The sequence below is a fragment of the Mollisia scopiformis genome (assembly GCF_001500285.1).
Source record: "Mollisia scopiformis unplaced genomic scaffold LY89scaffold_23, whole genome shotgun sequence".
In the NCBI taxonomy this organism is placed as follows: Eukaryota; Fungi; Ascomycota; class Leotiomycetes; order Helotiales; family Mollisiaceae; genus Mollisia; species Mollisia scopiformis.
Genome location: NW_017263603.1, coordinates 297,340 through 313,066, shown reverse-complemented (window position 1 = coordinate 313,066; position 15,727 = coordinate 297,340). Strand labels below are relative to the sequence as shown.

Here is a 15,727-nt window from a genome sequence, read left to right as displayed (position 1 = left end):
TGAACATTTACACCTTTCCACGAGGTTAGAAAAGTGTGGACAATCTTTCGGTGTACCAAAGTCAAATATTCACCCTCGTCCCCTGATCCCTACCCTCACCTCTCTATCTCAAACCTTACTTCACCCTCTGTACCCCCATAAACAACACCGCTCTCCCTCCCCTCATTGGCCCCCAAGCATAAATTCACGTGACATACACCCAATCACCTCCTCCCTCTATCTCCACTTCTGCTGCCTAAAAACTGTGCCGCACACTCTCTCCTTTCATTGGTTGATAGAAAGAGAGTTGCAAGTTGATTGGTTAGGCTGAAGCGTGTATTGTGTCGCGTTTGTTAAGCGAGGGGGTATATAAAGGCTTCATGAGAGAAAGTCTGTTCTTCTTTCTTTCTTATCACGGATTTTTGGTTCTGGAGAAATTTGGTATAATAACAAGTCGAATATTGAGATATCTTGATAAGAATCATGGGAGGAGGTCCAGAAAACCCGATGAAAATGGAGATGGATGGTGTTGTTGTAAGTCAAACTTTATTGTCGCTTTCACTTCCTCGCTGACCTAACAACAGACTCCCCTCAACGAAAGAGTCACCACCCTCACAATCAACGACGATCAAGCCACCGCTATGAGTGTCGGGGATAACAAAGAAGGTGTCCTCGATGGCGCAGACACCGATTCCGAGATCGATGTCATGGATGTGGTGGAGCATAAGCAAGAGCTGATGCGGGAACTGAAAGCCCTTGGTGTCAAGCCTTTGCTCAAGTAACTGCCCGATTGTTTGCTTCTTTCAGACGTTGTCATCCTAAATGAGAACCTTGGCTAACTAGTCCGGGAAAGACCGGATTACACTAAGCCGCTTGATGAGCCAAGTTGGGGGGATGAGGATGATGAGGAGGAGGATGATGATGTGGATATGGAGGGTGAGGGTGAGGGTGTTTTGGATGGCGAGGATGAAGAGGAGGGCGATGAGGGCCTGGAGGACGGAGAGTTGGAGGAGCTTAGGAGTGGGAAGTGAAGAGGCTGCGAGGTTGATTTGATTGTTGGGAGGTGGTCTGTGGTTGTTTTTGATTTCTGAATTCGTAATCACGAGCTGTATCGTTGTCTAACTTGGAGTTATATGATCTTGCTCTTTATTACTATTACTCGCTGATGCGATTGAGAGATTCGTTGTCGCGTAGTTGCGCTTACTTTGCGTTTTTGCAATCATACTCTCCAAACCCTCATTGGCCGATACAATACGATGTGTCTCGACCCATAAATTATTAACCATTAATTGGGCAGGAGCTTTCGGAGCTTTAAAAAGTGGGAACTACACCGAAAACACGCTCGGAGAATGCGGCAATAGCTATAGCCTATAGCCTATAGCCTAACGCATAGTATTTGGAATTTCACGGATTGTTGGCGATAAAGTGCATATTCATGTCATTGAAGTGGCAGGGGTAATCTGCATCTAGAGGTACGATCAATATTTCAATCGAGTTTTTTTATTTTCTATATAATTGTCTTCTGGCCAGCTTCTCAACATTACCTTGAAGACTATCTGTTTTCCTATCACGTCCCAGGCTTGCGATATTCGCGCATCACATAAAATTATGCCTACCCAAGAGCAGGACTTCAAAGTAACCATTCATTGGTAAGACTCTCTGCATGTTCATCACACAAAAGAATCTTGCTAATCATTTCCACCCAGGCTAGAAAGCTCTCGAGCTCAGCGAGTTTTAGTTCTCTTGGAAGAACTGAACCTGAAATATGACATTCAAGCCTACAAACGAGACAAAGACGGGCTTGCGCCAAGCGAACTTCAAAATATCCATCCACTGGGCAAATCGCCAACAGTCGTGATCGAAACTCCCAACGAGCAACCTCTTGTTCTCGCCGAGTCAGCTGTTATATGCGAATACCTGGCTGAGCACTGGGGCAAGCATTTGATTCCAGACAAATGGACTCCAGGAAAGGAGGGTCTTTTTCATTGAGAGACTGAGGAGTGGATGAGGTTTCGTTACTTTTCGCATTACATTGAGGGTAGCTTGATGTCATTGTTGGGTATTGCGGCTGTGATTCGAAGTATGTTAATTCTCGACTCTTCATTCTTACTCCTTCCATGTCTGTTACTCGGTCACGAGTCTAACAATGTGTAGACATACAGAACGCTCCCGTGCCATTCTTCATCAAACCCATCACTCGGATGATATCAGGCAAGATCAGCGAAAGCTTCCTCGATCCCAACTTCAAACGGCACTTTAACTTCCTTGAGAGCCAACTGGCGAGTTCACCGAATCATGGGGAGTATCTCGCTAGGGAAAATTTGACCGTCGCGGACATTATGATCGTTTTCCCACTCCAGGCAGCTATTGAATGGGCTGGTCTATCGAAAGGCACTCATCCGAAGCTTCATGACTATTTGCAGAGAATGGCGGCAAGAGAATCTTCTAGAAAAGCGGAGAAGAGGATCGTTGAGGCTACGGGTTCATTCAAGCCCGTATTTTAGATCAGAACTCGGTTGAAGGAGCGGATATTGTGTATCTTCCATATGACTAGATTGAGATCTGCAGCCTCGTTACAGATCGCTGTCAATGTTATAGTAGCTTTACTGGTATAACTTTGGCTCTTCTAGATCATGTTTTGCTAAACGCTCGGCTTGAATGTTCTATTAGTTTGCTCTGTCTTGCACGTTTCACACGCACTCTTCTGCCTAGAATGTAGCGATGATGGAAGTAAAAGATTTTTTGGCACTTAACATTGCTAGCTTGGTCGTGAAAGATTTTTAAGGCGTTCGTACCTCGTAACACAATCTCAAACATACTTGCGCCTACTACCAACCTAGATATCATCGATAGTAGCAATATTCCGTTCGTCCAATGTGTTTGGAAGAAAGGATCGGATACACAAGCTCGTTTCCCGAAGATCTCGAATGTCAACCTGAACTCAGACTTATCAGAGTGTGGAATGATTTATCTCGGAAAAACATTACACACAACTACGAGTCGCTCGAGATCTTGGCTAATCTGCTCGAGCTCAGGGCAGGAGATCTAACTAGGATTGTCTACCAAAGACGAGAAGAAAGCTGTTTTAGGGTCGCATATACAGCTGCCCTTGGATTTGTTCTTCATCTCAACGAAACGGTATTTGGATGTAGAGGATGACCGTTGGATACCGTGCTTCCCGAAAGGTGGGGAGCCATTATGGGAACGGACATTGCAAATTGTGCTTACTCCATCTAGAGTCCTGATTCCCTCAAGTCATTTCAGGGAGGAGGATAGCAAGAAACAAGGATGTAACGTGATGGCAGTCCAAGTCAACAAAACAAGTGGGCACCAGTGGAACTCAATTGTTCCGAGCGACAATAATCATTTAGAGGAGAAGATCTAGGTTGAGTTGCAGAATCTCGACGGACAACACCAAACAATCTTGAAGATAACTCGGATAACATTTTGATTCTTGATACCTCCTCTATGGCTTTTGCTACAGCAGGACCTGCTCGGCTTGGATGTTGCCTACTCGTCAAGAGGAAGCAAAAGAATATAACCCACACCAGTTACCTTTGCCCTGTCATTTGGAGACATTATGTGGATTTCAGTAATATCGGGAACTCGAGCAACGAGCTTGAACAAGTGGGGATATTGCTTGACGTAGAACATGGCAACGTCTTGATCCGGAGCGACCGAGCAAGCTGGCTTCATATGGAACCGCATCGGGACCTCTTCGTGCCGGAGTCCTTTCGGTCAACAATCAGAATTCATCTGATTCTTGCAGTAAGCATGGTGATGGGGTGCTTCGCTACCATTCTCCGTCTTCTGGATATTGCTTCACCCGCACAGCAGATCGGTGCATACACCATTCCCACTGTCGGACTCGCTTTTGGGACCTTTTTGTATCTATGCTCAGATGGGCTGGTAGATGCTTGTTTCCGAAACTACCTACAGCTGAAAAGTTTAGCAACCTGGCAGGCGAAGTCCTTGGTTATGATATTGAAATGGGTATTATGGATGCAGGGAGAAGTTTGAAAGCGATGAAGATGAGAAGTATGCTAGGCATGGCTTTATGAAATGGTATCCTTGCATTAGAAAGCGAGTTCAGAACATGAATAGGGGTCCACGTGATCATGAATGTTTGAACCTCTCACGTTCTCAGAAAGAGAGCCGTGTGCAATAGACTCTTTGGAGCACTGACAGATTCAAAAGACTGTAAATATTGATAGCAATCCAATAAACTTTGAGCTCATAGAACCAGTACAATTGCCTGCTGCTCTGCCTCGACTACCTACAAAGGCGGGTCCCAAGCTTTGCCCATACAGATCTTGAGCTTCGTGCGAAATTGGATTGACATTTCAAATATCAGAAATGCCATGTCGGTAGCATTACTTCCTGAAGATGACCTTCCTGCATGTTCTACAATGTTCATATCCTAGCTCTCCCACTTGCCCCTGGTCTTTGGCTTCACGCCATTCAGTGCGTGATTCAAGCCTTTTTTGAATAAAATGAGATCATTTTGATACAATCTGCTAAGTGTTATTCAAAATTATAGGAAGTCATAAAAGCCCCGCAATCTTTCGTAAAAGTCAAATTTCTTCAACTTCGACCACACATAGCAGCTGCTACACCAAACAAGAACACGCGAAAACAGACACCAAACCTCTACTATTACATCAAAACAAATGTGCGTCGATACGCGCTACCACTGTGCCTTGTGTGGGAAATTCCGAAATTCCCCGCACAAGGCACAGTTGCCCGCTTTGGGGTAGGCATTTGTGGTCCATCAAGAAAGTTCTGATCCCGGGACCGTGTCATGACCCTGAAGGATGTGCTGGAGGATATTCTTAAAGGCACACTGCGTACTGAAGAAGGATTTTGAGAGAACATATTGTGTTACGAGCATGGCTTATAGAAACATCTCTACTCTACATGTAAATAATGAGGAAGTACATGACGTACTGAAATACAAATTATCGCTGCTTGTGACCACGAGTGCTTCTGAAATATAGTAAATTAAAGTCGACCAGGTGGCTTTCTCGTCACCTTCGGGCCTCTCCTTGAATTCGCACAGAAAGGATATGAGCATCTATCAACCAGGTAGTGTGTGCAATAAAAGTATAAATTCTTCAAATACATTGTGGTAGGTCTATATAAAATTATCATTGGCGCTGGACAGGAGATGTCACCGGATCTTCCGAAACTGTCTCGAAGAATCCCAACTAATGTCTAAGAAACAGAACACCAAGTAAAAAGATTTATTTACAGAGAAGATCAAAGCAACTCAATGCAATATGAAGTACGCAGAAGACTTGGAACAAACTACCAAGTCCTCAAATTTTGAAATGCCGTTGAGAATAGAAGGGATACGCAGAAGAAGTTACATCTGATCAGATACAGCTAATTCTTCCTGCCCCAAAAAGAGATTGCAGGACAGCTCTACTTCTGTGCCCGCAACGTCACCAAACATAATGCGATGTATCTGCGTAGAGGACGTGCTGTTCTTGACATGTCCAGCACCATTCATGAGTAGCTATCAACTGTTTCCAAGGGCTTTATTTAGACAACAAAGACTGAAGGCCTCGTGATACAATTTTCTGAGCCATGATGTACGAAACTGACAGAGAATGTGAATCTGAGGTCTTGCCCAGGTGACTTTCTCGATCACGTGTTGACGAGTTCCGCGTTTAACCGCATGGCAGAAAGAAAGGTTCTTCCACACGCAAGACAGGAAGCGCTCTTCACGTCTCCTTGTCTTCAAGATGACCTTGGAACAAAGATTCTAGGAAGCTTTGAAGAAGATTTGGTGATTGAGTCTTGTTTCACGCCTGTTATAGTGAGGCAAGACGATTTGTTCACTTGCCCAGGGCAATACAAGTCGGTTATGCCTAATCGAGATGGCTCCCCTAAGGCGGTCTGAGTCTACTGCCTCAGCCTCCGTATCTCTTCTACTTCTAGTCTTCTGAACCTTCTAGCCTCTTCCTCGTTTTCTTTCCCTCCACCTTCCGATCTGTCCTTCCCCACCAAATGTCATCCAGATCTCGGAGAGCTCTTAAGCGCGGAGCTTCCAGGAGCGAAAGTTCTTCGGGTGGAAGTATTATCTTTGACTCGAGAGCAGCAGCAGGTCCAGTAAAGCGCCAGCGTCTAGAGTCTACACCTTCCTCGAACGCAATTCCAAACATGTCCGTCGCCGCCATGAACGCCAGCCCAGCCGCCACGGTTGTACCTCCTATCTATCGACAAATCGTGCTAAATAAAGCTGAAGCTGTCGCATTTCTCTTCGGTTCACGATTCTCTGATGCCCTTCAGGTACCTGCAGAGCGCGCTGCTATGCTGTACCGAACTACCGGAGCATTGGCGATTGAGGAGTTCCGTCGACTTCTGGCTATCAAGATGTTCACAGTTGATACCGATGCTGACAAGATCAGTCCCACGCCACTCAGTCAGTCCAGTTCCGAAGACTATCCTGCGCACTTCATGCTGACTTGTGAAACAGTGGATGAGGTTTGGCACGCCGCGATTCTTGACACAAAGTTCTATGCAGAACTGCAAAGCGCCCTTGGGGTTGTCCTTCACCACCGACCGTCTGGAGCAAGCAACGAGGAATCGGTTTCGCGTCAACAACGATTGACTGCCATGAGGGCTCTTTACCGTGCCTTTTTCTCAGCTGATCCAATTGCATCTCCTCCTCTTCAACTCAACCTCCCTCAGCCAGATATGCGCCTTCAAGATCCAATTCCCTTAGTTATTAGAGATCTTCTGGACGGAGATACCTACGGTATTATGGTCGAAAGAAATGCTACTATTGACAATGTGAAGAGCGTGCTTCAGGACCTCACAGGTATGCCCAGCGACCAACAACGGTTGATCTTCGCAGGTAGGCAATTGGAAGATGGTAGGATGCTTCTGAACTATGGCATCAACCACGGCGCTACATTGCATCTCGTCAAGAGGTTGAGGGGATGCTGATTGAGGGATGTTTGCTAGGACTTGGAGGATATTTCCATTGGGGCAGAGGGGCAAAACATGTTCAGGAAGGAATACCGCGCAAAACTTCTAGCTAGCGCTGCAGACACGAGCTTTTGATTTTAGCTTTCCAATCCACAGCTATGTAAGCATCAACATCCACCGTATGCCATCAAATAAAGATGTGCTGCAGCCTCTCCATATCGAGTGAAATGTTGTGCATCGTCGCGCTAGCATGATTGTCGCTCCAAGCCGAAATTTGTCTGGACCAAGAACACTAATATTCCTCAGGCCGCTCTGACCAGTATCGTTGCACCGTCGCGGAATCTTGGATCTCAGGTGCAGAACGAACTGGCGCTCAATGTCGTTGGTCCCGTAGCCAGCAGCCATGACAAGAAGAACAAAAGGACAATGCCGATGTAGTAGACGTGGTTTCTTGTGACGAAGCCCACTTCACGACCCCAACGCTCAAACCGAAGAACTCAGCTTCGCTGCTGAATATGTTTTGAACTCATATAGAGGCTACGTAGATGTTTAGGTTTGTAGCGGACTGACATTGTTGGGTTTACGAACCTGGTTCCACGCGGGGTTGTACTTCTTATACAGCTTTTTGTGCATTGCTGCTGCCTTGTTAAGATGGCAGCGACGACTTCCTATCGAACTAAGCCGTTTACGTCTAAATTAAATGGACTTGACCACGGCTCCTGGCTGATGTTCAGTATCGCAACGAGTGCGGAAAGTCACAATTCCACCAGCACCATGGAAGTTTCGGAGCTATCACCCAAATTTGCGAAGAGATCTATGCTTCGATATGTCTACCATGCGTGCGCGATCGTTCGGATTGTCAAGTTCGATTATGCCAATACGTTCAATCATCTCCTTATTAAGCTCTTCAACCACAACGACGATGGCATGCGGAGTTTCGTTGCTTAAGATCTTTCTCTTGGACGCGGCGTGAATTCGAGTTTTCATCCGATCCCCAAGGACGAATGCACACCAAGAGTCATTTAACATCCTCGTATAGAAGTCATCTCCAACGGACGTATGTCTCGTGATGTGAAAAGGTGCACAGAATAGCTCCCCATTCGTAGTTTCGAACACAGCTTCCCACTTAGACTCCGTCTTCACATCTCTGCGTGTTGCCAAACGAAATCTCACATTGAAGAACTCAGCTTCGATGAAGATAAATGGTTCTGGATCTTTGGGAAACACTTCCATTGAAGTAGTGTCGCAGAATGTTCCGAGATCCATTTGCGAGGTGAAAATCGAGTCGATCCAGATCTTAACTCCGTATCTGTTCTTTGCGTAACCTTTTTCTTCAGAGTGTGGTTGTAGTGTCCCGTACCAGCCTGCCCAAGACCAGCTCGGAAAGCCTGGACGACGTTTCCATGATCCGGACAAGTGCCAGCAGAGACCCGTGAGGAACTGCTCTGTGCGAGTTGATCGTCGGACATTCTGGTCGTCGAAAGAAGTGTAGGTACTGTCTGGGACCATTGGAATGCCTAAGTAATGCCGGAAAGAGTCATAGATACTCTCAAAAGCATGGAATGTCCCCATGATTCCGTTCAAGATATCTTCCGGTCGAGTCAGATTACGGCGAGTATATACTGTAATGTGGTCGAACACCGCATTGAAAGGATCTTTGGTCTGCCGGACTCTTGTGAATAGGCCAGGTCTGTTCCATTTGGAGAACATTCGCAATTCTTTTGTATGAAGGAGCTCCAAAGGCGCCATCATGGTGTCGTGACAGCGCATGCCGGCACATTCAAAGTAGATCTGATACTTGCAGAAGAAGATGCGTCGTCTCGACAGGATGGTCTCTTGATGTGTCCAACCTCTACTGTTCCACACAGAGCCATACACTTCGGCAGTTGGATGAGATGGTACGTAGGCGTGCAGCTCGTTGCCAATCCTAATCGTGACGGATGGTGCTCTTTCCCGATTTTCCAGGCTAGAGAGGCCATAGCTGGGATCCGGACTTGCGATAGCAATGATGGTAGCTTGGGCTTTTCTATATACCAAATCCATCTGCTGGATCTGCGAGTGGCGTTCTTTTCCGTCTTCTTGAGGTATGCAGTATTTGTCAATCCATAAGTAGCGATACCCTAGCATCTTGGTAGCCGAAATCGCATCTTTGATCAAGGTCGGAGTACTGTCTGCAAGGAGGCTCTCGCCATCCTTGAGCTCCTCTGAAGGAGAGCTGCCCCACACATAACTCATTGCAAGATACTTGCATCCTGGTTCGGCGGACACGACCAGCCCAGCATCACAATCCACAACCCGAAGAGCAGGTATCGATCTCCTGTCGATCGGATCACAAGTCTCTCCATGATGCTCGAGGCAAAAGTTAAGCCATTTGCTAACAATGTCTAACTCAGCCTGAGGCTTCAAGACGATAGCTGCAAAACTTTTGTACTCCCCTATCCTCTGCACAGGGCTCAACCAGCCGCTGCGTTCAATTGATGTCCTTGAAGGCCAGAGGGCATGAGACATCTTTCTTTCCTTTGAAATGGACTCATCTCTGTCATTCAGAACGTCTTCATCAATGACAGCAAAAGAAATCGACTTTTGTAATCCACGGAGAGTGCGAGAGTTTCTCCAATTGTGACTGTACATCGCAGATGTATAAAATGAGCACAGATAGAATTTGACATCGTTTATAGTTCGACTGTCGCTGGTGTTTGGTGCGTACGCTAGACTTGCCATTGAAGCGAACAATGAACATAAGGGACAATCTGGATCCACGGTAAATTGAGAGAGGGTGCCAAGCTCCAAAGCTGTGTTCTTCCAGATGGCTGGTCCAGGTTTAATTTTGTTGAAATCAATTGATGAACATGATTTACATAAATGTTGGCCTGGAGATGCTGATGGATAGCCGTGTGTTGCAAGACTTGGGGTGGTCGTTCTTGAGTTTGTTGTCCATGGTGAAGCTCGACCACCTTCAATTATCTCGCCTTCCTCTACCCCGCTGTCCTCGAACGAGCCGCTTGCCTGAGGTCCATCATTTGTTTGATTGGACTGACTTGCGTGACCGCTCTCATGGCTTCGGGAAACCAATTCAAGCTTTCTCTTCAGCGGAACATAGACTTTGTCCATGGCGAATTGAGCAGGGAAACGTAGACAACCGCAATCTCATCGAACGTAATCCGCCCCGCTGTCCGCACTCAGCATATTGTGGATTAGTATGTAAGCTGTCATAGAAATCATCATAAGACTCAGTATGCTAATGAGTGCTGCATACTCCGAGCGCTGCTAAGCAATGATGTTGATGATGTTGCAGTAGGACAAGGAAGGAAAAGCGATGTCAGATTTGAGACATGTGATCACCTCTCTGTTTCTGATATAATCTTACGTAATCTTGAGGTTCTTTGCTGGTGTTGTACTTCAACCCAATCTCATTTAGAATTGGCACGGCACACATCAATCCGTTTAAGTTTCACAATTAATATCTAAAGAATAGGATTATCATGCAATCTCACACAGATTTTTCGTTTCCAGACGACTTTCATACCAATGTGGCAATCGGCTATGTTGCATGAATCATACCCAAGCCAAGACTTGGATTGCCTCCCGATGTATTGTGTACCCATGCATAAAGTCCAAAAGTCACATGTCACACAGATAATACTATTTAATTGGCCTTCCTCGGACTGTGGATGCAAAGACACTGGCTCGAACTTTTGTAATCTCTCCAAATCTAGTATACATATCACGTCTACTAAGATCATTCAGGCTAGAAAGAAACGTTTTTATGACTATGTCTATGAAAACCCCTACTTGATACCTTGCAAGCTTATTTCTTCTTCCGTCGGTAAAGAATGAAAGTCGCAACTACATTAATAGCGGAGTACACGCAAAAAATTCCATAATCTCTCCATCGATCATGGACATGGATTCCAAAGCTTGCCAAAACCGGATTTGCTTCTGTGATTGGGCAGAAAAGGCATGATAGCTCAGACATTGGATCCACGAGATACCCGCCGGCTGAAAGAATGTAGCTGGAGAGATACTCGCGGCAACTGGTGTTGGAAGGAGGTGATATCAGGACGAGCTCGATGGACGAACATGTAATATTGGCATTACCGAGAGTCGCGGAGGCCATGCCATGGATGAGATACGTGAGAGGCGAGACACGGTACATGAATTTCCAAAAGCCAGGCAGCTGAGCCGGTTGAACGATGACCCTAGAGAGTAATGAATGTTAGCTTCTACAAACAAGATACCAAGGACAAGAATGGTGCATACCCGCAGAATATTACACATAGGTAGAAGAACAATTGAGCGATATTAACAGCTGTCTCTGCGTGTTCATTTGTTGCAGCCACGGCCTGTGAAAATGTGGACGCGAACACACAAAAGAGCCAGATGAACACGAATGATAGACCTGCTCGCTCATTCATATTGAAACCCGGGCCACCATTTCTCCAAACTCCCGTAAAATTGTACCACGCCACAAACTCTAGAATTGCTGTAAGTGTCTGCCAAGCGGTTTTTACTAGGAGTTGAGAAGCGACAAAAACGATCCATGAGTAGCTTTTTGATTTCCTTTCTCGCGCTTCAAATCGGCTGCGACTCTCAATGAATCGAGGGATTATTTGCTGATCAACGCTCGCAAAGATATTTGTTAGAAGAAAAATAGAAAATACGATGTTAGTGAGGCCTTGGATGTCGTAGGGGCTCATGTAGAAAGAAAAGCCGTTGAAAATTGCCTTCAAGATGTCAGCAAGCGACCCACAGAATAAATCAAGGAGTAGCTTACAGCCCCAACACAGAGTGCCAACTTTGAGTACAGGTATGAAGGAGTACGCCAATACTCTTGGAATGCGCGATGCGTGACAATTAACAGCTGATTTAGGTGCGATGCCGCGTAATCATCGTTGTCGCTGGAGCAAGATTCTAGCGACAGATTCGCGGGATCTACATCCAGCAGAGCTTCGAGCTGGCGCTTTACTTCTCTTCTCTCTGCACTTTCCTTCCAATTCTCTGCCCATGAAATCGTGTTTTTGGACCTAGGGGTCGCACCCGTCACATCCAGCATCCACTCGGCTGGATTCTCGGAGGGTTGGCATGCTCGGGCTCCATGCATCTCGAAGTAGCGGATCATTGTAGACTCATTTCGACCGATCTCGCCAAAATAAAGTGTACAGCCACCTCTTTCTAACAGAAGCTGGTCAAAGACTTCAAAAAGTTGAGCGGATGGTTGATGAATGGTACAGAGAACTGCTTGACCATGATCTGCAAGTCTTCTGAGAAGCGTACATATGGACCAAGCTGTCTGGCTGTCAAGCCCGGATGTTGGCTCGTCTTGGCTAAAGTTAGCCTTGATTCAACGAGGAGCTATGATAGTCCCACCAAAGAATAAGAGAAGTCCTGGCTTGGCAATCATTTCCACAGCAATGCTCAACCTCCTCCGTTGCTCTATGTTCAAGCCTAGTTGTGTCAATATTTGTATCAACAAGTAGCATAACTCACCCACCCTCGCCTGGGACCCCAACTACTGCGTCCGCATATGACTGCATTTCAAGCACGTTCAAGACCTGCTCAACGTATTCTCGCTTCTCATCTGTGGATCGTGTCCTACCGGGTTGCCTCAAAACTGCACTGAACACCAAGGCTTCACGTACCGTTGCAGTCGGCACGTGAATATCTGCTTGCTGGACATATCCAGTCTGACGCTGCAAGCTTCTGTCACTCCGTTTGCCATTTACGTAGATATCTCCCGACACAATCCCAACCGACGTACGAGCGGCTAGGACATCAAGGAGAGTAGTCTTCCCTGCTCTGGTAGCACCCTGAAGTCAAGGTTAGATAGTTCGGTAAAGGTGAAAGTGAGATGATTCACCATCAGCGCAGTAACTGTCCCTGGCTTTACCCAACCATCAACCTCATTTAGGATTCGCTTGGTATCGCCTTTGTCAACTTGAACGTCGTAGCTAACATTATTCCAGTGAAATTGTCCTGTTTGAGGTGGCAACTTATGCAAGAAAATCTCAGTATTGGTGTCTTGTAATACTGTTACAGTAGGACACGTGTCTTCCTTCTTTTCTCCGAATTTAGGTACATCGGCGGCATTTCCTTCTTCATCATCCAAAAGCTTACTTTTTGAGAGATTCTTTCTCTTGAAAAGTAGAATTTCTCCCTCCAATCGTTTTGTTGGTATATATTCCACGGCAAGGAGATATACGGCGCAATATCCAATCATGAAGACGAAAAGAAACCCAACATTTCTGCAATATCAGCTTAGTGTGAAATTTGTAGCAACAATCCCATGATCTCACCTCCACAGATGATCTGGCGGGTATCTGTACTTGACCCAGAGATACTCGATTCCTTCAATAAAGCTCTGACCAGGCTTGGCACCGATTGATGAACACGTGGTGGTGTTGCTTCAAATGTCCACATAGCTTGGGCCTATAGGAATGATGGAAGAGCATACAAACGATCTGCCCTTGAAATGATAAAGAGGTTAACTATTATCTAGATGAGAGCTGTGATTATGATACTGACCTCATTGATCATCACACTCTCATAAGCGTAGGCAATTGGATTGATCTACCTGATCCATCCAAACCAGGGAACCATGTAAGGTATCGGTATCACAAATCCAGTATAGATGATGAAACTAAGAACCAGTATCGATCCTGGAGCCATCGACTGCTCTATTCTTTTCGACAAACTTCCCATCATCCGAAATACCATAGACATCGTTAGTAAGGTTGCAAAGCAGAACAGATAATAAGTCAAAAATGCTGATGCGGTTCGCCTGAGGTTAGACATGAAGTAAAGAGCCAAGTTAAAGAGAATGGAAGTCAGAAGCTTATTTGGCAAGTCGCAGATCATGGAGCCACAGGCATCGGTAAAAGGATGGCAGAATGAATATAGGGAGTGCTTCTCGACAATCGGCCTTTGAACCCAGATGGTAAGGATTTGGAAAAAGCTTATTAATTACAATGAGAGCGCTTTTGAGGCTGAGAACTAACCTCGTACGCACTGGTGCATGCGTTGAGCATGATGGAGAAGAACAGAAGAATGCTTCGGCGGTCCATGCTGGCATTCGAGTCATCAAGGTTGTAAAAAACGCTTCCAAGTACGATACCCATGATAGCATTTCCAGTGATAGCAGAGATTGTTGGTGTGGGGTTCCTCATCAGTCTCTGGTAAGCTCGTGATAGGCAAATACCGATTTGTTGTATAATTGAAAGAGAGTATTGCGAAGTATGATGTCTGTCATAGCTGTTAGCAAAACATACTTCTTACCTTGCTTTTCGACAAATCGTACTTAGAGAATCCTGCAAGGCGATTTCTGTCTTGCTGATAGTTGGCAAGATTCTCCGGCTTCATAGGATGTATGTAATTGTAATCGATTATACTGTTCTGTATAGACTTGCGCTCTTTGCTTTGCTTCCAAGCGAGAGCAAACTCTTCTGGTGATAATGGAACCCGGCGTTCGTATCCAGGAGCAATGATACGCTCTATAGGGTTTGTGATTGACGTAAGGAAGTCGGCACTGGTAATCTTGGCCGGTTTGATGAATCCGAGGGAAGTGAAGTATGAAACTGCTAGATGACTCGAACCAAAGAATATCTGTCTGCCTTCGTATAGCAACATGACCTTGTCGAACTTCTGCAATCGGTTAGGATCCTGTGATCTTGACACGGCTAGACCATTCTCACATTGTAGATAGTATCAGACGCCTGATAAACACTGACCAAGATCAACGAGCCCAGTTCGCTTGCCACGGCCCTAAGCATGGCAACGAGGTCTAGTGCAGTCGAGCTATCAAGCCCTCGTGTACTGTTATCCCAACATTGTATCTGAGATCCACTCATAAAAGCCTCAGCAATACTGGTTCTCTTCTTCTCTCCACCGCTGATGCCCCTGATCATGTCATCGCCCACGGGAGTGTTGAATGCCTCTTGCAGGTTGAACATAGAGGCTGCCAACTGGCTGATGAGTCGAGGAGTGTAGTCCTTTCCCGAACTGCTTGACCGTGTGCTAGCAGCAAATTCGAGTGTTTTCCCAAGTGTCAACTCGGGGAAATGAATGTCGAGCTCTGCGACGTAGATGGATTCGACTTTGCAACTGTTGTGCCTTTCATCATATGACAGGCCTATAAGGTATTAGTCGCCGCAGATACAAGTCATACAGACTGATCCAAAGAACAAAGTACCTTGGTAGTTAATATTTGAACCATCACCAATGTAGAGTCCGTGCATGGCCCCTGCAATTGTCTTCAGAAAGGTTGAACAACCACTTCCAGGCCGTCCGAGCACGAGCAGCATCTCCCCTCCTTTCACAAGACCATCCATGCGCTCCAAATTGCGGACTCTTCTCTGCTTACGTCCCGACAGAACCTTTCCAAAGTATTCTGGGATGGCGAGGAGATAACTTCCAAATGTATTCTGGTAGTCTGAATCCGTTTGCACGCCCTCAGTTGTGAGGTTCTCGAAACAAATTCCAAAGGAACGACGAAAGCGCTGGTGCTGCTGCTGTACGTACTGGATCCATTTCTGAATGGCATCTTCTTCGTCGATTGAATCCATACTGAAGTGCAAGTATGATGCGATATTGTGTTTGAGAAAGCCGCGCTTTAGCTCAAAAACGTGGAGCAACGTTGAGGTGTAACAATGTTGACTACCAGAGATCTGAGTGATATGCACAAGTCATCCAACAATGAGTAAACATATAACACCTTGTGTAAGAAGGATACAAATTGCAAACATTCCGACTTCTGACTGATCTGCGACTAAAGAAATTAAAAAGTAGAATTCAAACTAATCAGGCTGCACGACGCCGA

At 45.8% G+C, this 15,727-nt stretch overlaps 5 protein-coding genes across 5 annotated transcripts; 3 read left to right on the top strand and 2 right to left on the bottom strand.

The window, feature by feature from the left end:
* The first annotated feature begins 223 nt into the window (after positions 1 to 223).
* On the top strand, positions 224 to 1,054 carry LY89DRAFT_226921 (uncharacterized protein). The gene is made up of 3 exons (XM_018206001.1): positions 224 to 513; positions 564 to 757; positions 833 to 1,054. The coding sequence occupies exons 1-3, from the start codon at positions 463 to 465 to the stop codon at positions 1,008 to 1,010; spliced, it is 423 nt and encodes a 140-aa protein (XP_018065887.1). The 5' UTR covers positions 224 to 462; the 3' UTR covers positions 1,011 to 1,054.
* Positions 1,055 to 1,587: 533 nt separating this feature from the next.
* LY89DRAFT_710070 (putative glutathione S-transferase) lies at positions 1,588 to 2,501 on the top strand (the record flags this gene model as incomplete). The annotated part of the gene is made up of 4 exons (XM_018217805.1): positions 1,588 to 1,628; positions 1,686 to 1,881; positions 1,972 to 2,059; positions 2,134 to 2,501. The coding sequence occupies 4 exons, from the start codon at positions 1,588 to 1,590 to the stop codon at positions 2,481 to 2,483; spliced, it is 675 nt and encodes a 224-aa protein (XP_018065886.1). The 3' UTR covers positions 2,484 to 2,501.
* A 3,231-nt stretch (positions 2,502 to 5,732) lies between these two features.
* LY89DRAFT_688757 (ubiquitin-domain-containing protein) lies at positions 5,733 to 7,062 on the top strand. Its single transcript, XM_018215769.1, has one exon. It carries the CDS (start codon positions 6,145 to 6,147, stop codon positions 6,931 to 6,933), a length of 789 nt encoding a protein of 262 aa, XP_018065885.1. The 5' UTR covers positions 5,733 to 6,144; the 3' UTR covers positions 6,934 to 7,062.
* Positions 7,063 to 8,670: 1,608 nt separating this feature from the next.
* Positions 8,671 to 9,423, bottom strand: LY89DRAFT_594650 (HET-domain-containing protein; the record flags this gene model as incomplete). Its single annotated transcript, XM_018209816.1, has 1 exon — positions 8,671 to 9,423. A coding segment is annotated over one exon (753 nt), but the record flags the coding sequence as incomplete, so codon positions are not given.
* Positions 9,424 to 10,691: 1,268 nt separating this feature from the next.
* Positions 10,692 to 15,473, bottom strand: LY89DRAFT_710069 (AtrD, ABC-transporter; the record flags this gene model as incomplete). Its single annotated transcript, XM_018217804.1, has 14 exons — positions 10,692 to 11,114; positions 11,176 to 11,639; positions 11,690 to 12,234; positions 12,283 to 12,360; positions 12,407 to 12,722; positions 12,773 to 13,157; positions 13,209 to 13,316; positions 13,371 to 13,378; positions 13,438 to 13,453; positions 13,487 to 13,867; positions 13,918 to 14,154; positions 14,210 to 14,553; positions 14,604 to 15,040; positions 15,101 to 15,473. The coding sequence occupies 14 exons, from the start codon at positions 15,471 to 15,473 to the stop codon at positions 10,724 to 10,726; spliced, it is 4,083 nt and encodes a 1,360-aa protein (XP_018065883.1). The 3' UTR covers positions 10,692 to 10,723.
* Between the last annotated feature and the right edge of the window lie 254 nt (positions 15,474 to 15,727).

Bases quoted from the DNA above. Each gene is read 5' to 3' on its own strand.
- LY89DRAFT_226921 (XM_018206001.1), top strand. From the start codon at position 463: ATGGGAGGAGGTCCAGAAAACCCGATGAAAATGGAGATGGATGGTGTT. The intron at 514-563 runs GTAAGTCAAACT...ACCTAACAACAG, and splicing joins TGGAGATGGATGGTGTTGTT to ACTCCCCTCAACGAAAGAGT. The intron at 758-832 runs GTAACTGCCCGA...AGTCCGGGAAAG, and splicing joins GGTGTCAAGCCTTTGCTCAA to ACCGGATTACACTAAGCCGC.
- LY89DRAFT_688757 (XM_018215769.1), top strand. From the start codon at position 6,145: ATGTCCGTCGCCGCCATGAACGCCAGCCCAGCCGCCACGGTTGTACCT.